This window comes from Eretmochelys imbricata, chromosome 1 (genome assembly GCF_965152235.1).
Source record: "Eretmochelys imbricata isolate rEreImb1 chromosome 1, rEreImb1.hap1, whole genome shotgun sequence".
NCBI classification, from domain to species: Eukaryota; Metazoa; Chordata; order Testudines; family Cheloniidae; genus Eretmochelys; species Eretmochelys imbricata.
The window spans coordinates 237,477,019-237,504,711 of NC_135572.1; the positions used below are offsets into that span (position 1 = coordinate 237,477,019).

The 27,693-nt window shown below is 47.5% G+C and overlaps 1 protein-coding gene across 1 annotated transcript in view; it reads left to right on the forward strand.

The window, feature by feature from the left end:
* Positions 1-299: 299 nt before the first annotated feature.
* Positions 300-27,693, forward strand: part of TTLL12 (tubulin tyrosine ligase like 12) — a 65,660-nt gene continuing 38,266 nt past the window's right edge. The window contains exons 1-2 of the mRNA XM_077825845.1: positions 300-458; positions 17,342-17,517. Coding sequence (XP_077681971.1) covers positions 300-458; positions 17,342-17,517 — 335 coding nt within the window. The remainder of the gene's footprint in view (positions 459-17,341; positions 17,518-27,693) is intronic.

Here is a 27,693-nt window from a genome sequence, read left to right on the forward strand (position 1 = left end):
GTGTGGTTGAAATCTGGAGGTGATTTTTTGCCGGTTGCCTATTTGCCAGCCAGCTAACGGGCTACGGCAGCGGCCGGGTGCAGCCCGGCTCTCCCGGCACTGGCACATGGCGCCGCGCTCTCTGCTCCGGGGGGCAGGCGTGGGGAGGAGGAAATAACCCCGGTGCAAACCACCCCTGCAGCGGAGGGGCCCGGACTGCGGGCGCTCGGTGATTCCCAGCCCCCGCGAGCGGCACGGGGAGCCCTGCGCCTTTAAAGCGAGTCCCCGCCCAGCAGGCTTTGGCGTCGTGCTCGCGGGCCATGGCAGGGAGACGCCCCAGAGGCGGCGGCGGCGGCGGCATGGAGGGGGAGCGCCCCGAGGAGCACCAGGCGTTCGTGGCCCTGCACGGAGCGGCGCTGGGCGCCTCGGCGGTGCCGCCGCTCTACTGGGAGCGCCTGCGGCACAAGCTGGAGAACGAGGTGGGCGCCGTGCGGGGCCGGGGCCGGGGCCGGGGCCGGGGCCGGGGCGTGGAGGGGGGGTCCCCCGGGAACATCCCTGGCAGGCGCCGGAGCCGCCTGCACGTGCTCCCCGAGGGTGGTACTTCCCTGCCGGTGTTCGGTTAAAGGATCTCCCGGCTGGAAGGGCTTTTCTCCCCGCTTTGTTTCCCAGGGAGCCCGCTGAACCGCTCCGCTCTCTTCTTCAGGCTGGCTTGGAAACGAAACTCGGCTCGCTTGGGCGCTTTGAAGTCGTGCGCGGTTGGCCTTACATCCTAGGGGAGGAACAGGAAGTGTGTGGAGAGCTTTTCTCTGGATCTTTCTACAAGTGTTTGAAGCTAATGATGATATTTGGCATCATCACAGTCTGTAGGTCTGGGTATCTTTAAAATGCTGCACAGATACCAATTAAACCTCTCTAGCAGGTGAAATGCAGCTGAAGTTATTCTTCCTTCCTCAGTATAGTTTGGCTTTCGGTGGCCGCTGGTGGGGGAGGGCCGTGACAAAGGGAAAAACTCCAAAAATATTAAACCACGCAGCAAATGCTCCTAGAACCCATAACAAAATAATAGTATTTTCTCTATATTCGCAAAAAGAACAGGAGGACTTGTGGCACCTTAGAGACTAACCAATTTATTTGAGCATGAGCTTTCGTGAGCTACAGCTCACTTCATCGGATGCATACTGTGGAAAATGTAGAAGATCTTTTTATACACACAAAGCATGAAAAAATATCTCCCCCCCCACCCTACTCTCCTGCTGGTAATAGCTTATCTAAAGTGACCACTCTCCTTACAAAGTGTATGATAATCAAGTTGGGCCGTTTCCAGCAGGTGAGAAAACCTGGATTTGTGCTGGGGTGGGGGGAGGTATTTTTTCATGCTTTGTGTGTATGGAAAGTGTAGAAGATCTTTTTACAGTATGCATCCGATGAAGTGAGCTGTAGCTCACAAAAGCTTATGCTCAAATAAATTGGTTAGTCTCTAAGGTGCCACAAGTCCTCCTCTTCTTTTTGCAAATACAGACGAACACGGCTGTTACTCTCAAACCTTTCTCTATATTATTAGTTTATATTGCAGTTGTGTGTAGAGGCCCGAGTAAGGATCGTGGCCCCCAATGTGCTAGGTACTGTACGAACACCCAAAGACAATGTCCTTGGAAAGCTTAAAATATAGACCTGTGCAGAGGAGGTTTCCTGGCAGTTTTGAAAAAAGGTATGAATCGATTTATTGCTCCATAGCGCAGGAGAGAGTGGAATTTTTTGTCAGCTGTGTTTTGTGAATCTAAAATAGTAAGCTATAACTAGGAAATATATCCCTAACATCGTGTAATCATTGATAGAAGGCTTTAGGGGTTTTGGAAGCTGACGGGTGGTGCTATGCAATAAGTGAGATCTAAAGAACATTGGGGAGAGGGCCTTGCTATATCATGTAGCCCCCAGCACTTGGCACTAAAGGGTACATTAAAAAACCAAAAGGAGTACTTGTGGCACCTTAGAGACTAACCAATTTATTTGAGCATGAGCTTTCGTGAGCTACAGCTCACTTCATCGGATGTGGCTGTTACTCTGAAACCTGTCATTAAAAAACCAGTGAGCTGTTGTATCTAAATATTGGTGTTTTCAGTAACCTTAACGTATCATGGGTTGGTGTGGTTTTTTTTTTAAAAACAAACAAAAAAACTCTCTTTATCAACCCATTTGACTTCCAGATTTGCCCACTTGGCTTTCTGGTTAAGAACAGCTCCATCCAGCTCTCTTGAGAGCCTGTAAGTGCCATCCTTTGAATTGGCTCTAGCTCTGGAGATTAGAGTATTATACCGAACTCTATGGGAACATGTACTGCCACTGCACCAGTGGACTTTCCCCCTTCATGTTTTCTTACTACAGACTGGCAGTAGCCACTTCAAAGTTACAACGGGAAACTAGCTTAAACTTTTTATGCTTAACTTGACTTTTTAAAACGAACCGGGAGGGGTGGGAGATCCACCTCATCTTCATTTACACAATTTCCCCCAAAATAATTTAGTGCCTGATAGCTCATCTGCACATCTTATCCTTGGGTACTAAATTCCTATGAAGTTCAAAAAATACAAAGAAAAAAGAGGTTCTAAAATGATGCAATTTAAATAATTTCTTGTTGTTGACTTTCTTAAAATGTCACTTTTTTTTTTTTGGTTTTGTTTTTATCATATGTCCAAAATGGTTTGGCCTAAAAACTCAAAATTCTGTCCCAGTCCTGAAACGACTTGCACATGAGTGACTTCATACACAACACATATGCTTAGGAGTCCCATTTGCAAGTTTTGTTGGCTTTGCTGGGGAGAAATTTATTTACATGTTTTAGGGGGAATTAGTGGGGGGGAAATTGTGATCATATTATAGGCAAGCCTGATAACACTGCTGCTGTTAAGGTTGCCACAGAGGTCTCATTATAAGACCCTGTTTCAAATTGCTTATGACTTTGCCAAACTTTAAACATTTGGGCTGAAATTTTCCATGCTGGTATCTGCCTCATGCTAAATTTTGTGGAAAATTTTGGTCAAACTGTTCATCTGTTTCAAAGAACTATTATTATTATTTTATTTTGGCCCATGTTAAAAACAACAAAAAGGTGACTTTTCCGTGATTGGAGCATGATTTGGAGCAGGGATGTGGGGGATGGGCCTTCATGATGGGGATGGGCCTGTGGAAAATCTGCCCCAAAATGACATTTCACCCACGCTCATCAGCCACTTGTAAGAATTTAACATCTAAATCCCTAAAGATTCTGTCTCTACTGGGCCCACTTGAGCATCTCATACCTCCTAGTGCAGACTTGCCTTTGCATGTGCCATCTGAGCATGCTCCCTCCAGCCCAGGGCTATAGGGCTGAAGCTGGAATTTCCTGGTAGTGGCTGCTCTGGTCTGAGGTGGGGCTGGATACCAGAACTGAGAGCAGGGAGTGAGTCTGTCCTGTGCTCTAGATGACGCCCTTACTGGGACCCAGACAGAATGGAGGAGGAAGCTGTCTGTCTGATTCTAATGCAGAGGGGACAAAAGCCACACCTGAGGAGTGAAAGGAGTAGATTGAGACAAGGAGTCTGAGTCTGGAAGTGGTGGGGGGAGGAGGGAGAAACTGCCTGGGGAGTTAGAGAGACAGACTAGCTTGGCAAGGAGGCTGGGAGCTGGGTGGAGAGGCTGGGAGTTGTGGTCAGGAGGGCAAGCGGAGGAGGGTAGGCTGTAGGTGGGAGTGCTTGAGGGAAAGAGCACTTGGGGCTGGGGGGCAGTTGTTGGCCTTATTGAATTCCGGGAGGCAACACGGAGACTGGACAAGGGAGACCAGGACTGACTGGATAAGCTAGGAACCAGTGGGTGGGACAGGGGAGGAGAGGTGACAAGGAGATGCAGTGGAAGGGGAGACTGGGATTGGCTGGACAAGGAGAGTGGGATGGGGAGGGTCGGGAGAGAGATAGATCGGATGTGGGACTGGGAGGAGGAACTAGGACTGCTGGGCTAGAAGATTGGGACTGAGACAAGGAGCCAGGGGTGGGAAAGAGAGAGAACTGGGACCGGGACAGAGCAAAAGGTCAAGCAGGAGTGTCAGCGCGGCCCCGACCCAGCACCTAGCTGGAGCGCTGGAGCTGGGCTGAGCCGCGTGGTGTGGCTCACGGGCCGTAGTTTGCACACCCCTGTCGTAGCCCCTGCACAGCTGCCTGCTTCAGGCGGTGTGGGAACCCACAGATACCCATTTTGTCAACAACAAAAAAACTTCAAAACTAGACTCCAGCGAGAGACTGTTGAATTGGAATTCATTTGCAAATTGGATACAATTAACTTAGGCTTGAATAGAGACTGGGAGTGGCTAAGTCATTATGCAAGGTAACCTATTTACCCTTGTTTTTTTCTACCCCTCCCCCCCCCCCCCCCAACGTTCTTGTTAAACCCTGGATTTGTGCTGGAAATGGCCCACCTTGATTATCATACACATTGTAAGGAGAACACTTTAGATAATCTATTACCAGCAGGAGAGTGGGGTGGGGGGAGGTATTTTTTCATGCTTTGTGTGTATAAAAAGATCTTCTACACTTTCCACAGTATGCATCCGATGAAGTGAGCTGTAGCTCACGAAAGCTTATGCTCAAATAAATTGGTTAGTCTCTAAGGTGCCACAAGTACTCCTTTTCATTTTTGTCATGGATATTTTTAGTAAAACTCATGGACAATTCATGGCTTCTGTGAATTTTTATTTTTTTGCCCCGAATTGTCCATGAATTTTACTAAAAATATCAGTCACAAAATCTTAGCCTTAATTATGATTCAGTCTTTATGTGATCACATTCTCTCTCTCACCCCCACCACGCTCCCAGACCCCTGCCTCATTCAGTACATAGTCTTGAGGGGGGAAATTTTATGTGCTCATGTGATTAAAGACTGTATCCTAATAAATGTGCACAATGGGACTGAATTAAGTTTGCAAAGGCAACCTAAATTCTGGCATCTCCTAACTTTTGAGTGCTTGATTTTGCAGCCTTAATAATCTTTTATCGTATTCACTCCTATCGCAAACTGTTCCTGTATAAAAATGCATATATGGGTGTAAGAGAGTGTGGAAAGAATAATAAAAATAGCTTGGAATAGGACTTACATACTCTCACACCAAGATAGGAAGGCCGAGGAATGAGTTAAGTAGGAGTTTATTAGAGGAAGGATGTAAACAGGAGGCAGTTAAAAGAAAAAAACAAAAAACTGGTGAAGTGGCTCTGAGTGCTAAATGGTTGCCTTGTCGGGAAGCTAAGAGGAACTCATAAACTGTCAGACTGTTCTGTTAAAATCAGACTGTGGCTTTTTGGTTTTGTTTTGCTAAAGAATGTCTGGTCCTGACTCCTTGTCTATTAGGGCAGGGCAGAGAAATGCTTTGTGCAGAGAGCTGCCATATGGTAGCAGGATGCTGTACTTGTTTCTCTGTTCCTTTTGCTCATGGTTGTAGTCCAAGTTACTCTGTTTGCTTGTACACCGAGCAATGTTCAACATTTTTAATAAATGTATATAGAGAAATTGGCCTGCTGCTGACACCAGGATCTACTGCTAAAGATGCTATTGCTCCCATAGAACTAGAGCGAAGGTCATCTGGGGGAGAGCTAGAAATTCAGAAGGAATTATGGTGAAGAGGCAGTGGACTGGGATAGACTGTAAGGAAAAGAGCGACACTGAGCTATGTTTCCTTACATAGAATGGGGAGCTCTCAGAGAGTCAGGAGTAGGAGGGGCAGGAGAAATGGCAGGCATGGGAAGGGTGGTTGAAAGGGATTGTGGGGTCTTCATTGTGGGGTCTTCATGGAGTAGAAGTTAAAGAAAACCAGTGAATCATGGAGTGGAAGAGGGGAAAGTCCCCTGTGTTTGGTTGGGTGGAAGGAATCTTTTCTCTATGTTAACTTAAGCAAGGCCTAAAATTTCCTAGCAATATAGAATTTTGAGTGTTTTAATGTAGATAAAAGTTCCCCTCTCCCTGTCAGTACCTCTACAATTCACACAAATAGAGCTCTTTCCCAACACAACCCTCAAACACATGTGCACACGCACGCATTCCTACCTTTGTTGGATGTGCCGAAACATGCAGGAGCTCTGTTTTAATGGTCTTCATAAGATGTTTTTGGAGCAGGTTTCCTCTCCTGTGAGTCATATATGTCGTTTGGACTTAAGTTGTTGGTTTTCTCATTTAAAAAAAACCTGAAATCTCCCAAACAAACAAAAAAAACTTTAAAAAGAGTTTAGAAGTGTTCCTGTGGGCTCTGCCAACAGCTAAAAATCATGTCACGTTTAATTACAAAAATTCTACGCTTCAAAACATTGTTACCTGAAAAGGTAAGAGTGTCTCTTGGAAATAAACCATTTTCCCATCCCCATGTGGGAGACTGCCGGTTCCCTCCTGCCATATACTTCATCCTTTCCCCTCCTAAAATTTGCATCTTATATACATCTGTAACAAATTACTAGGACATCATAAAATCCCATTTCTAGTATATTGTAATGCACAGTATTTTTGTACTGCAAAAAAGTTGCATGTATAGTTGTTACACCGTATAGTTCAGTACAGACTTGCACGACTTACGTAAGCCTATGAACCCCAACAGAGCAATCCGATTGTATTTATAATCATTTTTGCTGTTCTATCCACCCGCTACCCTATGAAGAAGTCCTGTGTGTTCTATAGCAAGGTGAACTTCGGTTCTGTGATAAGGCCTCTAGATTTTGGGGCATTCATTTGTGGCAAACAGAATCTTTGCAGTCGTTTCATTTCAGCTGGAAATTGAGGCTATAATGAAGCAGGAAAAAGAACAATACAGCCAGTACTAACAGGCTTTGTCACTGAGATATTATTGAATGGATTGTGCAGTGCTCCTGCACTTTCAGTATGCTGAAGATTTCTGTGTTGGTTGACAGCACAGCTACATTATGGAAATTGTCAGGGGTGCTGGAAGCTTTGGCAGCTGGATAAAGGACAGTTAGGGGGCATGCTTACGTGAGGAAGTAGGCTGGAATTGTGGGATAAGTATGTTAACTAGATGTTTCTGCCAAGGTAATATTCAGTTAAATGCTTAAGTGTCACCTTTAGTTTTCTGAGGTTAAAAACCCAATTGTGATGAATGCAGATTACCTTGAAAATATGAACGAGGTCGAGTTTGGCTGTCCTCACTTGGGAGCAATTCACACATCTCAGAACCATGTTCAAGGCTATCTTCACAAATATGGAGACTTCAACGGGTCATACTGAAAGGTGAACAGTCAGGCTGGAGGGAAGTTACGAGTGGAGTTCCTCCAGGATCCATCTTGGGGCCAGTCGTATTTAACATCTTTATTAATGGCGACGCAAAAAGTGGGATTGTGGTAATAAATTTACAGAGCACATAAAGTTGGAAGGTATTACGAAAATGGAGGAGGACTGGAATATCCTACAAAAGCATTTGGATGACCTTGAAAACTGGAGTAATAGAAACGGAATGAAATCTAATAGTGCAAAGTCATGTACTTGGGGACTAACAACAAGGATTTTTGCTATAAACTGCAGACTTCTTAGTTGGAAACAACAGTGAAGGAGAGAGACCTGGGCATATTGGTTGATCACAGCATGACTGGGCTGCCAATGTGATGCAGCCTTGGGGGGGAAAAAACCTAATACAGTCCTAGGATGTTTCAGGCGAGGCACTTCCAGTAGAGACGGAGAAGTGTTAGCTCTGTTATATAAGGCACTGGTCAGACCTCATCTGGAATACTGTGTTCAGCTCTGGTCTCCCATGTTTAAGAAAGATGAATCCAGACCGAACAGGTGCAGAGAAGGGCTAATAAGATGATCAGAGGAATTGAGAACCTGCCTTATGAGAGGAGACTTAAGAAGCTTGGCTTGTTCAGCCTATCCAAACAAAGACTGAGGAGAGAGGCGATTATTCTGCATGAATACATCAGAGAGATAAATACTTGGCAGTGAGAGGAGTTATTTGAGTTGAGGGCCAATGCTGGCACAAGAACAAATAGATATAAACTGGCCATCAGCAAGTTTAGGCTTGTAATTAGATGATGGTTTCCAACCATCCGAGGAGTGAAGTTCTGGAACAGCCTTCCAAGGAGAGTAGTCGAGGCTGTTATAAACATAAAGATAAGGGTAGCATAAAATCCCTCCTTGCAGCTGCACTGAATCGCTTTACCTGTAAGGGGTTAAGAAGCTTAAATAACCTGGTTGGCACCTGACCAGAGGGACCAATAAGGAAAGAAGATACTTTAAATGGGGGTGGGGGAAGGAGGTTTTGTTTGTGCTTTTTTGTTTGTTTGTTCCCTCTCCGGATGGGGGAGGAGGGGGAGAGAGAGAGAGAGAGAGAGAGAGACCAGGCAGAAACAACATTTCTTTTTTAAAAAACATACCTGAAATGATTTATTTAAGATTACAAAAATTGTAAGTAAGGCAAGGAAATGTGTTAGATTATTTTTTGTTTGTGAATTATTTCTATGCTAAAAGGTAGTTTTATTTTTGTGTTTTGTAACTGTAAAACTGAGTTTAGAGGGGGGGAGTCTGTGTTTTAAAATTTTGTTACCCTGTAAAGTTACCTTCCATCCTGATTTCATAGGTGTGATTCTTTTACTTTTTACTATTTAAAAAAAAATTTATTCTTTAAGAACCTGATTGATTTTAGCATCGTAAAGATAAAGGGTCTAGTTTGTACTTACTTTAAAGACAATTGGTTCATATATTATTCTCAAGCTTCCCCAGACAAGGGAGTGAAGGGGTTTGGGGGGATATTTTGGGGGAATAGGGACTCCAAGTAATCCTTTCCTGAATTTTTGTGTAAATCACTTGGTGGTGGCAGCAGTACCGTCCAAGAACAAGGAAAGGAATTTGTGCCTTGGGGAAGTTTTTAACCTCAGCTGGTAGAATATAAGCTTAGAGGGTCTTTCATGCAGGTCCCCACATCTGTACCCCAGAGTTCAGAGTGGGGAGGGAACCCTGGAAATAAACTGGCCATCAACAAGTTTAGGCTTGAAATTAGATGATGGTTTCTAACTGTCCGATGAGTGAAGTTCTGGAACAGCCTTCCAAGGAGAATAGTCAAGGCAAAAAAACCTAACTGGTTTGAGAGCTGAGCTTGGTAAGTTTATGGAGGGGAGGATGGTATGATAGGCCAAATGCTATTGTAGGCAATCTGCGACTGCTAGTAGCAAATATATCTGTTGGCCAAAGAGGGGACACTAGATGGAAGGGCTCTGAGTTACTGCAGTGAATTCTTTCCCAGGTGTTTGGGTGGTGGGATTTGCTGACATCCTCAATGTCCAACTGATCACCATATCTGGGATCGGGAAGGAATTTTCCCCCAGCTCATATTGGCAGAGACCCTGGGATATTTTTATTTTTTTTTGCCTTCCTGGCATTGGCCACTATTGGAAGACAGCATACTGAATTAGATGCACCATTGGTCTGACTCGTATCGCCATTCTTATGTTCTCTGCAGCATGGGGCACATGTCCTTTGCTGGTTTTAACTGAAGTAAGTGGTGGATTCTCTAACTTTAAATCATGATTAGAGGACTTCCATATCTCAGCCAGAGGTTATGCATCTGTTACAGGATTAGGTGGGTCAAGTTCTGTGGCCTGTGATGTGCAGGAGGCCAGACTAGGTAATCAAGATGATCTCTGCTGGCCTTAAAGTCTGTGAGGGATAGGAACTTTTTTTCTTTTTTCAATGCAAAAAGCTTAGATTTTTTTGTGGCAGACTTCAGTGGCCAAAGGTGTGCAAGGGTTGGCTTCCATGGCAACATCCATTGCCACAGAATCTCGGTTACATGGGGCCTCAACTATGTAAGAACCTAAATGTTTATATTGCTTAATGTACCATGGGGTTATTTTCCTTTTTGATATTTAAGAAACAAAGTAGAACATTAACAGCTTCTATTAATCGTAGAACAAAAAGCAGATGTAAAATTAACTGTGAGTGGGTTGGTGATAGCAAGTGATGAGGGATAATACTGCGGCGGGGAAATGGATGGATCCCTTAACTGTTCACTTCTAGGCATCTTAATATCTTGTAATTTTTAAAAAAATATGTAAAGTTGTTTTGGGTGTTAGCTGGTTTCATTTTTAATTCACAACGAGTTTACAGTGTGTGAGTTTATTGAGCTGGGGAGTAAGCTAGTGAGCAGATCAGGAAAATGCTGGTCTAAGGAAAACTGCAGCAGGAGGAACAAAGCTTTAGTTAAGTGTGAAATGTAATCCCTTCTCAGTTACAAGTAACACAGTGAACTACAAAATATTGGCCTATACATAAACACACAAAGTTGGTATGTTGGGGGTTTCTGTTATTTTATTAATACTGGTCAAACAAGGTTACAACCTTTTGCTAAACAACTGTATTTTCCATCGCTATCCAAACTCCAACAGTGATTATCTGCATTAAAGGGAAACTGAAATTACTAGCTCTCTGGTCCTGGTGTCCACTGGAATGTGTAACAGCAAATATATTCCTAATTAAAATATTACTTCAGTAATACTGCTTTAAAAACTCTAGTCGTCTTTATTCCAGCAGTATGTATGTAAATTCTAGCCAACACATCACTAACACCCTATCCCTCAACCCTACCCCAAGCAGAGTTCTGACCCCATAAAGCGGAAGTGCTGGAGACTCCATGAAATCCATTAGGGACTTTGCTGTTCCTATTGATTTTTGCATGGATGGTGCTCAGATACTCCAGTGACGGGCTATACTATAAAACCCTTAGATATTTTTCCATCTTCCCATCTTTCCTCCGTAGCAGCCCACCCACTATTCCTTCTGCTGTAAACTTGATGCTACAGCAGGTTACCCTAGAATGTAGAAGTATGGTTCCTGACTAGTTTTGCTTCACAGATGCTTAGTTGATTTTCCACAGTTCTCCTGCTAGGAGGATTAATAAAAATAATTATCTTGAAGCAACACTGGTTTGTGAGGTGCAGAGAAAAACTGATTACTTAAAGTGAATTCACTCAGGTAGGAAGCTGTTAGTGCTTAGAATTAGTGAGACTTTTAGGGGCTTGGTATTGTTTCCAGACTTGACATGTTAAACCAATAATTCTTCAGTATTTTTCCACATTTTTTTTCTTCTCAATCAGATTAGCTTTGTGCAAGTAATTCTAATGCCTTCTTAAACAATGTGGAGAGAACTAACGATCTGCCTGATCGTGTCTGGTCACATTTTGGACCTAAGTGGCTTAGAGAAGTAGCAGCTTTTGTACTAAGTTTCTGTCCGATTTGAAATCTCTTATGTTTTTTCTTTTTAAAAGTAGATGTTGGACTTGGAAACTATAAAAGCAGATATAGTTGAGACATTTCATGGTTGTGCAACAGACGTACAAGTTCACATCAGCTAGGATCTCAGAAAAGACTTATCTCGTAACCTATGTAATTAGTCTAGACTCTAGATCATGATCCTGCAGCTGTGATAGGAAGGACTGAAAACAAACCCCAGAGAAACTCTGACGATAGTAATAGAGGTAAGTGCATAGAAATTAACTAGCAGCACTGCATGAAATCATTCTGAATGCCCAAGGGTGAGTAAACTTGTGCATTTCATCGTTAAACTACAATGTAAAATGCATTTTTCTTTAATATAACTTGTAAAAAGAAGCCAAGCTGAAAACTTTCTTACCACTTGAGAGCTGATTGTAAAGGCAGATTTCCTCTTGGACTAAATCAGGATCCCTAATATGCATCAACACAATCAAGAGCTAGGGAACAAATTGCATTGATTGGTCTTGTATCCTATACCCAAACAGTTTAAGGCTAGGTTCTTGCCAGATTTAAATCTGTTGAGTTTAGTGAAGTTAAACCACAAGTGAATTTGGTCCTGTATTTTCAGCTTCTAAAAAGACTTTTTATGACATAAGTAAACAAAGGGACAGAACTACTAATGGCTGTGGAACAAAAACTTCCTGTCTCTGGCCATGTCCACACTAAAAACTTTGGTCAACGCAAGTTACTTTGGCTTTAACTGCACTGGCTTTATGTAGTGCTTGAGTGTGCGTGCGCTTGGCTCCTTTTGTCGGTGTTGTGCATAATCCTCAGGAGTGCCTGCATCAATGCACAGTGCAGTGCACCATGGGTAGATATCCCACTGTCCAACCTGCCATTGTACAATGCACTGTCTTTAGGGAAGTTTTGGCAATGCATGGTGGGACAAACGAGTAGCGCAGCCATGACTGGGAGCCAGGGGTCAACTTCTAAGCACGCAACTGCCTCCATCCCATACTGTCATTTATATTCCATAACTTTTGCACCTTTAAAAAAAATCCGATGAACGTATGCAGCCCTCCTCGTTGGCCACCATCTCTGACAGAGGCACGAAGCCTGCACGGCTTTGCACTCTTCTCATAAGCTTTTCAAGCACAGGATGCACAATCCTACTGTGTTTGCTGAGCCAAGAAGAACCAAATCAGTGCGGAACGCAGTAAGAACCAATTCAAGGTGGTTGGTGGTATTCATGGAGAAGTTGCAGATGGTGGAGTGCTGCTTCTGGGCCCAAAAAACGAGCACTGACTGGAGGGATCGCATCGTGCTGCAGGCTTGGGAGGACGAGCAGTAGCTGCAGAACTTTCAGATGTGCAAGGCCACGTTCCTGGAGCTGTGTGCCGAGCTCACCCCGGCCTTCCGGTGCAGGGACATCAAAATGAGAGACGCACTCACAGTGGAGAAGTGTGGCGATAGCACTGTGGAAACTTGCAATGCCAGATTGCTCCCAGTCAGTGGGAAATCATTTTGAAGTTGAAAAATTCACTGTGGGGGGGCATTGTCATGGAATTGTGCAGGGCTATTAATCGTCTCCCGCTGTCTAGAGATGTGATTCTCGCAATATGGAGGCCCGAGTGGATGGATTTGCAGAAGTGGGGTTCTGAACTGTGGTGGGGCAATAGATGGTACACATCTCTATTTTAGCCCCAGACGACCTTGCTACAAAGTACATCAACAGAAGGGGCTACTTTTCTGTGGTTATGGAGGCATTGATGGCTTACTGGGCACACTTAACTGACATCAATGTGGGCTGGTAAGAGAAGGTGGGTGACGCTCGCCTCTTTAAGAAAACAGGACTGTTCAGAAAGCTACAAGCAGGGGCTTTCTTTCCCAAGCAGCAGATTACCATTGGTGGTGGTCAAATGCCAGTAATGATCCTGGGAGACCTAGCCTTCCCGTGGCTCGTGAAGCCATATACTGGCCACCTTGACAGTACCAAGGAAAGATTCAACTACCTGCTCAGCAGGTGCAGAATGACAGTTGAATGCGCTTTTGGTAGATCGATGGGATGCTGACGTTTATTTACTCACAAGATTAGATCTCAGTGGGGAAAAACATTCCAATGGTTGTAGTCCCCTGCTGTGTCCTGCATAATATCTGTGAAGCAAAGGTGGAAAAATTGCTGCTCCACCTCCGAGGGCGGAGGTGGAGCAGGTGTCTGCTGAGTTTGAACAGGTTGACGCAAAGGCTATTAGAAAAGCTCGACGCAGATCTATATAGATCAGGGAGGCATTGAAAGAGAACTTTAACAGTGAACCACAGTAATGCATTGTGGCATACTGTGCTCAACCTGGCCTGGCTGCTGGGGGGCCTGTTAAGAGTTGTGTGGTGCTTGGTGTATATCTGAGAATATAACACTGTCTATCCACCTATTTTGCGGTGTTTGTTGTACACTTATGATTATTTTACTGTCCCTGATTGTATGAGTTGTTACACTGTAACAAGTGTTCTTTCAGAACTGCTAGGCATTCCGCAGCATATATTGTAAACTAATAAAGAATATTTATTTTAAAAAATATAATTTTATTCGGTAACTGACATACCCAGGGTACAGTCTGGACTGTTGAACAGCTGTGTCTCCTCAGCTCTCTAACCCGGGGTGCCTCTTACACTGCTTTGCTATGAGAGCTGCCACTTCTGGTCTGCACACACAGCCTCCAGCATGTAAGTTACTCCCAGTTATAGTGTTTGAGTGCTGTAGCCAGCTGCCCTTGAATTACGCTGCAAAGTCCCAGTTCCAGACTTTCCCCAGAAATGTACGTCTTGTACTGCCCAGCTCTATCCTGGACAATACTAGCTCATATAAAGTTCATTATTTTATTAATAGAAAGTGAGATGCACAAATCCTGTTATTCCAGATGGAGTTTCCCAAACACTTCAATTCAAACACATTGGTTTAGATCAAACAAGTTTATTAGGTACAAAAGGATAGATTCATTTTTTTAAATGAATATAAGTAATGAGGCATAAAAGTCAGAATTGATTACACGAAAAATAAAACTCAACTAATGCCTCACTTAAACTAGAATAAATTCAAAGCCAAGTCTCTCTCTCCATGTGTTTCAGCAGCTCTACTGGCTGAACTTCTTTCAGTCAGGATCCCTCCCCCAGTGCAATGCTGCTGCCTTTTGTTCTTCAGGTCTCTTGGATGCTGTAGGTAGAGAGAAAGGAAGGAATGATTTGGGGCATCTGCCCTCCCTTCTTACAGTTTTGTCCCTTGTTCAAGAAGCATCTCCAGCTGAGGTTCAAGAGATAAAACGTCCATGTGGACGAGAACACCAAGCTCTTTCTTTATAATATATATATTTTTTTATCTATGTCCCTTTTCTTGCCATTGAATACCCACTTAAGCATGTATTGGTCCATTTGACTTGCTTATGGCTGGCTGAGGCATCAGCTTGTCTTTTGTCTCTGAAGAATTGGTTTGGCCACTCCCCAGACGCGGAATATGTCTTAGTAACACAATACAGTGGAATCTGATAACTTATGTTGCCCACACATTAACAGGACAGTATTGACCAGTGAGTTATGAGTTTTCAAATGATACCTCAAAGGCATACTTGTACAAAGATTATCCTAATAGTATGCATGGGCTGAATACATGGATATAGACCATCACAGCAATAAAACCAGTACAAAGAAAAATCTGTGCAACTTAAAAGCAAAAAAAAAAAAAAAAAAACTTAATGGAACAGACTTTAACAAGGGGAAAGAACTTTCATGTCCATTTTACCTACACATACACTGACCTGTGAGAGTCATAGTTGCTGTATGTGAAGCTGTGATGGTCCTTAATGCTCCCCGGGCTGGAGTGGGAGTGGTAGAGATAGGGATATGACCCCTGATGCCAGGTGGAATATTGAGGGTAGGTGTAAGGAGGTGCCATAATGGAGTTCACCATTTACTGCAAAGGGAGGCAAGCCCATGATTGTTGAACCTGTAGGTCCAGAAGAGTTCGCAGCATCCATGTTTGCTGTTGCTGAAGCCCATTTGTGTCCTGGTGCATCTCCCTCTCTTTTCCTGCTGGGACCCCCAGGCCTTTCTCCTGTCTCCTTTCTTCCGGCTATCTGGAGGTTAGGTTCATCCTCCAGGTCCTCTGCTAACAGTCTGATGCAGCACTGTCTTGCAGTATCTCATTGAACATGTCATCCTGAAGCCTCTTCATTCTCCTCCTTATCTGGCTCAGGCATTCCATGGGTGTGAAGGGAAAGACCCTCAAGTCCGCAATGGCAGCAGCTGCAGATAAAACATTGTCGTGGAATGCTATGGAAAGCAAAACTTAAGATTCAGAACTCCCTTCCTTAGCTCCCACAAAGTTTTAAACAAGACATGCTCATTGACATGTCTGCTTTGGAGTGCTTGTGTATGGCACCACTCACAGCTCCAGCCATGGTGAGTACAGCCCACCAAGGGTGAGGGAAATGAGGGAATTTCTCGGTTGCATGAAACTATAAGTCTAGGGCAATAGCACTGAATATTGGCACCCTTTTCCACAGTGGGGGTGATTTTAGCTGATGTCCCTCTCTAGAGGGAAACAAAGGCACAAGAGAGCACAGCTGCTGCTGATGTCCCAAAGTCACCCGGGCCCATGTGCTGCTAGCCTTCTTACTGCAATGGTGCCTGCTGAAGTTATCGCTGACTGAAGTTATCGTATACAGAAAGTGTCCTGCTGTGGAGGAAGAAATAAGGCAGCCCTCCCTAGAAACCTTTGGGGGAAGTTCGCAGTGTGCATCCATGAAAATTGCATCAAGATATCTCAGGAGGATTCAAGGGATATAAACAAACTGCTCCCCGTGGTGTCCCCCCACCCTCCTGCCTATCTCTACAGAGAATGAAAAGCAGATAAGTGCTATCTCTTTTTGTTGTATCACTTCCTCTTCTGGTACGAGAAAATTAATGCAAGTCGATAGCTATGTCCTATTAAGTTGAGATTGCCATCACTTTAATGGGAAATAAATTTACACACTTATCCAAGGTTCCTTCCTCTGGAGTGGGCTCGCTGATGCTTGACTAGACTGCAGTGGAGTCTCAAACAGATCCTGGTTCATGACCTAGCTGGACCACCCAGTTGCATGTCCCGCATCCTCCTCCTTGTGCTCATTGTTCATACCAGGGGCCTGTGACCTGGGCTTCCTGGAGTGGTCTGTGGGATGGTAGTGGGGTCTCCACAAAATACGGCATACAGCTCTTTGTAAAAGCAGCTGGTCTGCAGCTCAGCATCAGATTGACTGTTGGCCTTCCTGACCTTCTGATACACCTGGTGCAATTCCTTTGCTTTCATGTGGCACTGCTGCTCGTGCCTGTCATACCCCTTTCTCCTGCATTCCCCTGTGCAATCTGCTCATAGATGTCCATGTTTCTATGGCTGGTCAGTAGCTGTTTGCACAGCCTCTTCTCCCCACAGACCTAGGAGATCCAATGTCTACTCCACGCTGGAGTGCATTGGGAACATGGAGCTGGCACAGTCAGTTGGGCAGTTGCACACAACAGTGGAGATCTGCTAGTTGTGGTCGTCAAGCTGGACAATCAAGGAAAAGGCAAGGGTCTTTAAAGGGGAGTGCAGTCTTCTGATTTCCATGACCCTTGGGCAGTGGAGTTCACAACCATAACTGGAACACTCAGCTCCTGGCATTGTGGGACAGCTGCTAGAGGGCTGTTAGGGTTGACATAAGTAATGAAGTGTCTATCCTGAGGTCAGTGCAGCACAAGCACATCGACCATGGCTCAATGCTGGTTGGAGAGATGGTGTTACTGTAATGGGGCAGTTACATCGGTGGGAGGCATGCACGGTTATGTTGACGCAAAGCTGCTTACGTTGACCTAACTTTGTAGTGTAGACCAGGCCAATGTAAACGAAATCTTTTTAATAACCCCTACCCCCCCAAAAAATGGGAAAGAATAAGTTTGTGCAATAGACTTTCCACCTCTTCTTTTCCAAACGCAAAATGTTTATTGAATCACAGGCCAAACTTGACTAGCCAGAACCTCTAAACGTTGGACTGTGTATGTCAGGTAACTTCAGGATAGATTGTAGTGCTACCACTTCAACTGAATGCTTCTGGTTATATGGTGCTTTCATTCTCAGGTGTTTGATGCTGGTGAGTTTTTTGGAATAATGCAAGTAGAGGAGGTGGAGGAGGAAGATGATGATAATGAAGAAATTGAAGGCGAATTGAAAAAGAAACCAAATCCTGGAAACGAACTCTGTTACAAAGTTATCGTAACAAATGAGAATGGGCTACAAGCAGCAAATCCCAATAGGTAGGTTCTAGTCTTCAGATTTATGCCAAATCTCCTTATTTGAATAACTTTCACTCCTGAAGTGATTGAGTATGTCACTTGTTCTGAAACTTGTTTGTTTAACTGCCTTCCCATAATTATTCTTTACTGAAGAATTTAATTCTCAGAAAGATGAACTGTCTGCATCTTGTAAAATGAGCCTCACAAATTGTATTTGATTGTGTGATCCTAGACACCCCTGTATTCATACCTTACACACTACTTGAATGATATCTGGACAATATAAGCCTTGTGAGGTATCCTTTAATAACCCATGGGTCAGTAACATCACTGTGAAATGTATGTGAGAATGCTATATGTGGAATTATATATAGTCACGGATATTACACTTTAAAGTCTGTGACCAAAAGATGTTTAAACCAGGGATGTCAGGAGGAGTTGATAAATAACCTCTTCCTTTTTTTTTTTTTGGGAGATATCCTAACCTCTCATGCCAGGGTGTGGCCAAATTCGGTGTGCTATTCATCTGTATCAAAGATTGCAGAAAGAAACCATTGCATTGTAAAAATCATCGGGGGGGGGCCGTGGGGGAGACAGCATGAAGTCTACACCAGACCGCATGGTGCCCACACGCAGCAGGGACAAGCAACTTCATCTTGGGATGCATTTCAAAGGTTTACTGAACTATACGCAGAGGGGAACAAATCCTTACGTTATCCTTCACCTGAGGAGACCAGGAAAGCCAGCACCTTGGACTGTGTGAGGATCCTGGCTAAGAGCTAGTCAGCTGTTTCTTCACCATCTTCCTTTTCAAGCAACTACCTCGAACAAAGACTGTAACTTATTAATGTAGGTCTTAGCTATTGGAAAAAGCATTTTTACTTGTTTGTAACCCTTTCTGTCTTAACTCCCTATGCTTGTGTGACAGGCATCGGTCAGTCCTCCGAGCCCCTAGGGGCGATGGAGAGCAATAGTCTCCATGGCAGGCCTCGGCCCCACCTCCCGGGCATTGGGGAATTAGCGGGAAGGTGTGCCAGCCGGAGTCAGTAGCCGGAGCGCCCCTGCCTGAGGGGCGCGCTACTGACTCTTGCCGGCGTGCCCCTCAGGCAGGGGAGCGCTGGCAAGAGTCAGTAGCACGCCCCTCAGGCAAGGGAGCGCAGGCCCACCCACCTCCACTGCATTCCAGCCCAGGGCCCTGACAGTGGCGGGAGGCGAAGGTCCCGCCGCTGGGTCAGCAGGGCAATCCACACCCGCTGACCAAACACACCCACCCCACGGTGTAGTTGGGCCCCTGGGCTACTTCCTACCCAGTCTCTCCCAGGCGGGCAGCTCGGGATCCTCCATCTCCTCTGGGTAATCTGCTGCGGGCAGCTCCGGTTCCTCCGGGTATTCCGCTGCGGGCCACCCCCGCTCCCCCTCAGTATTGGACTCACGCTGGCCCGGGCTGCAGTCAGGCCCCTCCAGGTCCTCTGGGTATTCAGCGGCCGGCAGTCCTGGTTGCCACAGGCCTTCCCCCCGGTCAGGCTCCACTTTGCCTGGGTCAGCAGCAGGATCGCGAGGGAGCAGCCTGTGTCTGTCTCCCTCCCTGGTGCTCTCCTCACTGGGCAGAGGGCCCTGCCCTTTGTACTTCCTGTCCCACCCTTCCTCTTCCGGGGATTGGTGGAAGCTTGGCCTGGCCTCGCCCACTCAGGCTCAGAGGGTGGCTCTTTACCCTCTGGTTCGGAGGGGAGCCACCCTGGCTCCCTACATACCCCACCCTTCAAATCCAGCTCCCGATCTTCGGAGCTGGCATCCCCACCTTCTCCGAGGCGGGATAGGAAATCCGCATTGGCGTTGTCTCGTCCCGCCCGATGGTGGATTGTGAAGGCATAGGGCTGTAGAGCGAGATACCATCGCATCAGCCTGGCATTATTGTCCTTCATCTTATTGAGCCATAGAAAGAGCTAGGGCCTCTTTCTCCACGACTGAGTAGTTCCGTTCTCTGGGGAACAGCTTCCGACTGAGGTAAACAATCGGGTGTTCCTCCCCATCCACCTCCTGTGAGAGGACCGCCCCAAGCCCAACGCCTGAGGCATCTGTCTGGACAATAAAGTCACGATGAAAGTCAGGGCTGAAGAGTATTGGATCGCTACACAGCCGTTCTTTGATGGTTCGAAAGGCTGTCTCGCACTCGTTGGACCAATGCACCCGGCGGGGACTGTCCTTGGTCAAGAGCTCTGTTAGCGGGGCCGTAATGCTTGCAAAGTGGGGCACAAACCGCAGGAAATAACCAGCTAAGCCCAAAAATGGACGTACTTGCCTCTTCATGGTTGGCACCAGACATTCCTGGAGTGCTTGGACCTTCCCAATGAGGGGGCAGACCTGTCCCCGGCCCAAGGTGTACCCCAGGTAAGTGGTTTCCTCCCGCCCGATTCGGCATTTTTTCGGGTTGGCCGTCAGCCCAGCTGCGTGGAGGTCCCGGAGGACTGCCGCTACTTGGTTAAGATGCTCCTCCCAGTTATTGCCATAGGTGACCACATCGTCCAGGTAGGCCGCCGCGTATTTCGTGTGTGGTTGCAACACCCGGTCCATCAAATGGTGGAAGGTTGCCGGGGCCCCATGTAGGCCGAAGGCATCTGGGTGAAATGGTATAACCCTAAAGGGGTGGCAAACGCGGTCTTCTCCTTGGATCTCCAAGGGGATCAGCCAGTACCCTTTGGTGAGGTCTAAAGTGGTGATATAACAGGCCTTCCCGAGCTGGTCGAGGAGCTCGTCGACGCGGGGCATCAGATAGACGTCAAATTTTGAGATGGCGTTGACCCTCCGGAAGTCAATGCAAAACCGCCAGCTCCCATCGGGTTTCGGTACGAGGACGACGGGGATCCGCCACTCGCTCTGGGAGGGCTCAATAACACCCAGCTCCAACTTCGCCTGGACTTCCTCCTCTATGGCCTCCCGCGTTCGCCTCGGCAATGGCCAGGTTGTGTCTCGGACCACCACACTGGGTTCCGTCTGGATCACATGGTAGGTGAGCGTAGTCTGCCCAGGTTTCATGGTGAACGTCTTGGGGAGAGTGCCTGTTCTTGCTGCTCGATGGTAAGTGTCTCTGCTAGCTGGGGTTCACCATTATCCAACTCCTCGGGTGGTTGGGGCCCCAGTTCCGGGGGTATGGGGCCACTATGAGCCCTTCCTGGTCCTGCCAAGGTTTTAAGAGGTTCACATGATAAATCTGCTTTTCCTTACGGCGACCAGGTTGCCGAATCTCATAAGTTACCGGCCCTGCCTGGCGGAGGACCTCATACGGACCCTGCCAGCGGGCAAAAAGCTTTGATTCCTCCGAGGGGAGCAGGAGGAGTACTCAGTCCCGTGGCCTGAATGATCGAGCCTGGGCGCCCCGATTGTAGTGTTGCTCCTGGGCTCTTTGGGCGGTGTTTAAGTTCTCCCTCGCGAACTCACCCGCCGGCGCCAGCTGCCCCTGCAGTTGTAAGACATATTGCGAGAGACCCTGTGTTGCGGACGGGTTGTGTTCCCAAGTCTCCCTCAAGAGGTCCAACACCCTGCGGGGTCGCCGCCCATAGAGGAGCTCGAACGGGGAGAACTTCGTGGATGCCTGTGGGACTTCTCGAATCGCCAGTAGTAAAGGAGGGAGCAGCTGGTCCCACTGGCGGAGATCCTGGGTGGGGAAACGCCGCAACATCCCCTTCAGGGTCTGGTTGAACCACTCGACCAATCCGTCAGTCTGGGGATGGTAGACCGCGGTCTGCAATTTCTTAATCCCCAATAGGGCATATACCTGGCGGAACAGCTTAGATGTGAAGTTGGTTCCTTGATCAGTGAGTATCTCCCGTGGGAGGCCCACCCTTGCGAAGATCTTCACGAGCTCCGCAGCAATAGTGCGGACAGTGATACTTCTTAAGGGGATGGCCTCCGGGAAGCGGGTGGCATAGTCCATCAGGACAAGGATGTATTGATGGCCTGCCATGCTTTTTGGGAAAGGCCCGACCAGGTCCATTGCTATCCGCTCAAATGGCACACCTATGACTGGTAATGGGACCGGGGGGCCTTCCGTACCCCAGCCGGGGCTGCATGTTGGCAGTCCGGGCACGACGCACAATACTCCTTCACCTCACGGTGGACGCTGGGCCAGAAGAACCTGGCCAGGACCCTGGCCACAGTTTTTTCCTGCCCTAAATGGCCGGCAGCCGGGATGTCATGTGCAAGCTTCAGGACACCCCAACGATGGATGCGGGGGACCACGAGTTGGGTCCGGACCTCTTGGGTCTGGGGGTCTCGGTCAAGGCGGTAGAGCCGATCGTGGTTGAGTTCAAACCTGGGCCACTGGGTGGTGCGCTGCGCCTCCACGACCTCACCAACCACCCGGGCCAGCTGCTCGTAGGCAAACCGGAGCGTAGGATCCTCCCTTTGATCTCGGCTAAAGTCCACCAGGTCAGGAGGGGGACCCGCTATTTCCAGGCCCTCCTGCCCGGGGGTGGGGCCTGGTTCCGCTCCAGGGTCGGAGCTCAAGTCAGGTCCTGTCCTCTTCTCAGGCGGGGCTCCCTCGAACGCCTCTTTGGTGGGTAGGGATTGGAGCATCTCGACGAAGTCTGGCCAGTCCCGGCCCAGGATCACTGGATAGGCGAGAGATGACGCCACCGCCACATTCATTAACTGCGTTTCTCCATGCACCGTAATGGGGACCCACACCGTGGGGTACGATTTTACATCTCCGTGGATGCACTGAATCCGTACTTCCCCGACGGTCCGCTGGGGGTCCAAGAAGAGCGCCTGGCGGACAAGGGTCTGCCCACAGCCCGAATCGACTAGACCCACCACGGGGACCCCGGCGACTTCCATGGCAGATGGGCCCATCGCTCCCCGGCACACACCAGGCCAAAGTTGCAGTCCATTGCCGGACAGCCCCGTTGCAGATGCCCATACTCGCCACATCGGAAACAAGTTCCTACTTCTGGGCACGCCAGCTGCGTGGGGGCACCAGTGGGGCCGCAGAGTGGGCTGGGACCTGGTGGTCGGGTTAAGCGTCCAGGGCCGGAGAGTGGTGTTGACTTAGGCCGTCGGGAAAACTCGGCCCTGCCGCCTTCTGGTCGTCGGGTATGGTGGGGTGCATTGGTTTGGGAGGTGGGTCCTCTCCGTTCAAGTTTTTGTGCATTGGGTCCAGGGTTTGGGGGGCGGGTGGCTGGTCCTATCGAGGCCTCAGCCTCGAGAAAGTCCTCCATACACGCGACGGCTGAGCTCATACTTTGTGGCCGGTACCTTAACACCCAAGCCCTCCCCTGGGGTGGGAGGATGTGCACGAATTGCTCAAGGATGACCTGTTCTGTCACCTCAGCTGCGGTTCGACGCTCAGGTTGGAGCCATCGGGTACCCGCGTCCTTCAGTTCCTGGGCCACCGCCCGGGGTCTGGCGCCCGGTGGGTAGACCTTTTCCCGAAACTGTCGCCAAAAGGTTTCCGGGGTAATGTCGAAGGCATCCAAGATAGCCGCTTTCACACAAGCATAAATGCAGTCCTCATCATCTGGGAGCCCACGATAAGCCTTCTGGGCTAGCCCCGTCAGGTATGGGGCGAGGAGTGTCGCCCATTGGTCAGGCGCCCAACCAGCCACTGAGGCCACCCGCTCGAAGATCACTAGGTAGGCTTCTGGGTCATCCTCAGGCCCCATCTTGGCCAGACGGATCGGTGGGACGGGAGGGGTCGGGGTGGCTGCCCGCTCTGGTTGAGCGCCACCATGGCCCGACCACAGGGTTGCAAGCTGCTGGAAGCACTGGGTTTGTTGTTCCTGGTGCTGGGCCCCCAGGGTTTGGAGCAACTGCTGCTGTGGGCGCCCAGCTGTTGCACGAGTTGGTGCTGCTGCTGTTGCTGGCTCTCAGCCAGGAACTTGATGATAAGCCTTTCCATCTCCATCTTTCCAATAGGGGAGCTTCGGAGGCGCCCTCTGACTCACCCCTTTCAGCAGGGGTTGGGGTCACCTGCCCGCATTCTCCACCACTTGTGACAGGCGTCGGTCGGTCCTCCAAGCCCCTAGGGGCGGTGGAGAGCAATGGTCTCCGTGGCAGGCCTCGGCCCCACCTCCCGGTCTCTCTCAGGCAGGTCGCTCCGGTCCCTCCATCTCCTCCGGGTAATCCACTGCGGGCAGCTCTGGTTCCTCCGGGTATTCCGCTGCGGGCCACCCCCGCTCCCCCTCGGTATTGGACTCACGCTGGCCCGGGCTGCAGTCAGGCCCCTCCAGGTCCTCTGGGTATTCAGCGGCCGTCAGCCCTGGTTGCTACAGGCCTTCCCCCCCGGTCAGGCTCCTCCTTGCCTAGGGCTTCACCTGGGTCAGCAGTAGGATCGCGAGGGAGCAGCCTGTGTCTGTCTCCCTCCCTGGTGCTCTCCTCACTGGGCAGAGGGCCCCGCCCTTTGTACTTCCTGTCCCACCCTTCCCCTTCCGGGGATTGGCGGAAGCTTGGCCTGGCCCTGCCCACTCAGGCTCAGAGGGTGGCTCTTTACCCTCTGGTTCAGAGGGGAGCCACCCCGGCTCCCTACAACTTGGTATCACTGAAACCTATGACTTCTTGTTTAATAAGCTTGTCTAACTTTTAATATACACTAATTCAGTACTGTGATTGAAATAAATGTTTGTCAACCCCCAATTAAATTAATGAGCTGAAGTATATTGAGTCTTTAAAGGAGCAACAAACTTCATATCTTCTGGGAATGTGCAGTGATGGGCTATGCATAGCAGAGACACATCTCTATGGAGCTCAGGGGCTGGAATTCAGTGACTGTTACTGTGAACCTAGGAAAGGTTAAAACTGGTAGAGTCTGGAGGAATTTTCTAGTGAGGAAGACTGGTGTGGGAGGGAGGTGACACACAGCTCACTCTTGCTGAGGCAGCGAGGTAGCACTGTGTCCCAAAGCTCTGGGTGTTACAGGTTGCAAGGATCACTGTTGTCTCTCTTTAGAATGTAGGAGGGCATGATCAGAAATCAGTATTTACGAACTGGGGAGCAGAGACTACTGGATAGCTAGTTGGTAGTCTCTGTTCTGTTACGAATAGCAGACAGTTGTCCATGATTAGTTACAGTTGTCTTAACAGCAGTTTCATCATTAGAGCCCTGCAAATCCACGGATATCCATTTTATATCTGTGGATAGCTGCAAATGTAGATATCTGTGGGCCATTTTTGCAGCTCGTGGACTGAATATGGATGCAAATTTTGTATGGCGCAGGTCTCTAAATATAGGATCTCAAAGGCTATATTTCCCCCATGCTGACTTATGCTGCAGAAGCAGCAGCCTTCCTCTCCAATGGACCTGATAGGGCAATGAAGTCTAGAGAGGTTTCCTAAATTGCTTGGCTGCTTAAAACGCCTAGATAGGAGCATGGGGGCTTTTGCTGCCTGTCTTGAGCTATCACCTCCCCTTTCCCTGGATAGGGAGGGGAAGAGGGAATGTAGGATCTCTAAGGTGGGGAAGCAGCCTAAACTTGCCAAGGCAGTCCCCCAGCAAAGCATATATTTAATTCTGTTGCCTATTTATTTCTTTAAGCCCTGTTGCTTGTTTGGGGGCTTTGGAGGGGGGAAGCTTGTGCTTTAGCAAGCCTATATTGGCTTCTTTGTGTATGTAATTGCCCATTCATTTAAATGAAGTAGCCTGTAGCTTTGTCATTGAAGTGTGTGGCTTGTTTTTGTCTTGGTGATTGGCAGTGGGCAGTGCCTCCAAAATGAGATTGGCTTGGTTTGGGCTTGCTATGAAAAGGCAGTGCAGTAGTTGTAGACCTGGGAGCATATGTGCTTCACACAACTGCTTCCTGCCTTTTTAGATCTCTAGTTCCAGAAGAGGTGAAAGTACAGCCAGTGTGGCGTAATGAGAGGTTTGTATCTCAACAAAGCTCTGCAACTGGGAACATACAACCTAGAAACCCAAACTGGACAGTCTCTACGTAAAAGAATAAATGGACACAAATCAGATGTCAAGAATTATAACATTCAACAACCATTCAATCTCTCTGGTCACTCAATTACAGACCTAAAAGTGGCAATTCTTCAACAAAAAAAACTTCAAAAACAGACTCTGAGAGACTGCTGAATTGGAATTAATTTGCAAACTGGACACCATTAAATTAAGCTTGAATAAAGTCTGGGAGTGGATGTGTCATTACACAAAGTAAAACTATTTCCCCATGTTTATTTTTCCCCCTACTGTTCCTCAGACGTTCTTGTCAATTGCTGGAAATGGTCCACCTTGATTATCACGAAAAAAGGTTTTTTTGTTTTTGTTTTTTTTCTCTCCTCCTGGTAATAGCTCACCTTACCTGATCACTCTCGTTACAGTGTGTATGGTAACACCCATTATTTCATGTTCTCTGTGTATATAAAATCGCCCCACTGGATTTTCCATTGCATGGATCCAGTGAAGTGAGCTGTAGCTCACGGAAGCTTATGCTCAAATAAATTTGTTAGTCTCGAAGGTGCCACAAGTACTCCTTGTCTTTTTGCGGATACAGACTTTCATGGCTGCTACTCTGAAACCTGTCCTTATGCAAGGCACTGAATTTAGCCTTATGGAGTGGAAATCCATCAACTTAATGGAAAAAACTCACAGATACAGACCTCATCTTCCATTCCAAATGCAAACAGGTGGACATCATACCAAAAGGACTGAAGGTAAAAAATCCATTACAATCTACAAACCACACAGACTGCTGACAGATTGTGCCACACGCACTCAAAGAAACTGCGGAACCGCCTGATCAACATCCTATACAGCAAATGGGAAAAATTAAGAATGAGCTCTCAAAACTGGATAGTCTCCAAAAAAAAAAAAAAAAAAAAAAAAAAAAAAACCAACCCTCCACACAAACTTTCTCGTGGCTGGACTTTACAAAAACTAGACAAGCCATTTACAACACACGCTTTGCTTCCCTACAAAAGAAAAAGGACACTAAACTACAACATGCCACAAGGGGCCACAACAGTGGTTCCCTTAACCCACCCAGCAATATTGTTAATCTATCCAGCTATACTTTTAGGACAGACGCTTCTGCTGGGCTATCTCAGGGCCTCACCTTCTGCCCTTACACCCCCACAAACATGATACAGTTCTGGGGTGACCTAGAATCCTATTTTCAACATCTCAGACTCAAGGAATATTTCCAACACACCTCTGAACAACATACTAATCCACAGAGACCTTCCTACCAACACTACAAAAAGAAGGATTCTGGGTGGACTCCTCCTGAAGGTCAAAACAACAGACTGGACTTCTACATAGAGTGCTTCTGCCGACATGTACGGGCTGAAATTGTGGAAAAGCAGCATCACTTGCCCCATAACCTCAGCTGTGCAGAACACAATGCCGCCCGCAGCCTCAGAAACAACTCTTTGACGACATAATCAAAAAGGCTGATAAAGGAGGTGCTGTCGTCATCATGAATAGGTCGGAATATGAACAAGAGGCTGCTAGGCAGCTCTCCAACACCACGTTCTACAAGCCATTACTCTCTGATCCCACTGAGGGTTACCAAAAGAAACTACACCATCTGCTCAAGCAACTCCCTGAAAAAGTACAAGAACAAATCTGCACAGACACACCCCTAGAACCCAAGCAGGGCTATTCTGCCTGCTAACCAAGATCCATAAATCTGGAAATCCTGGATGCCCCATCATCTCAGGTATTGGCATACTGACAGCAGGATTGTCTGGCTATGTAGACTCCCTCCTCAGGCCCTACGCTACCAGCACTCCTAGCTGTCTTCAAGACACCATTGACTTCCTGAGGAAACTACAATCCATTGGTGATCTTCCTGAAAACACCATCCTAGCCACTATGGATGTAGAAGTCCTCTACACCAACATTCCACACAAAGATGGACTACAAGCCGTCAGGAACAGTATCCCCGATAATGTCACAGCAAACCTGATGGCTGACCTTTGTGACTTCATCCTCACCCATAACTATTTCACATTTGGGGACAATGTATACCTTCAAATCAGCGGCACTGCTATGGGTACCCGCATGGCCCCACAGTATGCCAACAATTTTATGGCGGACTTAGAACAACGCTTCCTCAGCTCTCATCCCCTAACGCCCCTACTCTACTTGCGCTACATTGATGACATCTTCATCATCTGGACCCATGGAAAAGAAGCCCTTGAGGAATTCCACCCTCATTTCAACAACTTCCATCCCACCATCAACCTCAGCCTGGACCAATCCACA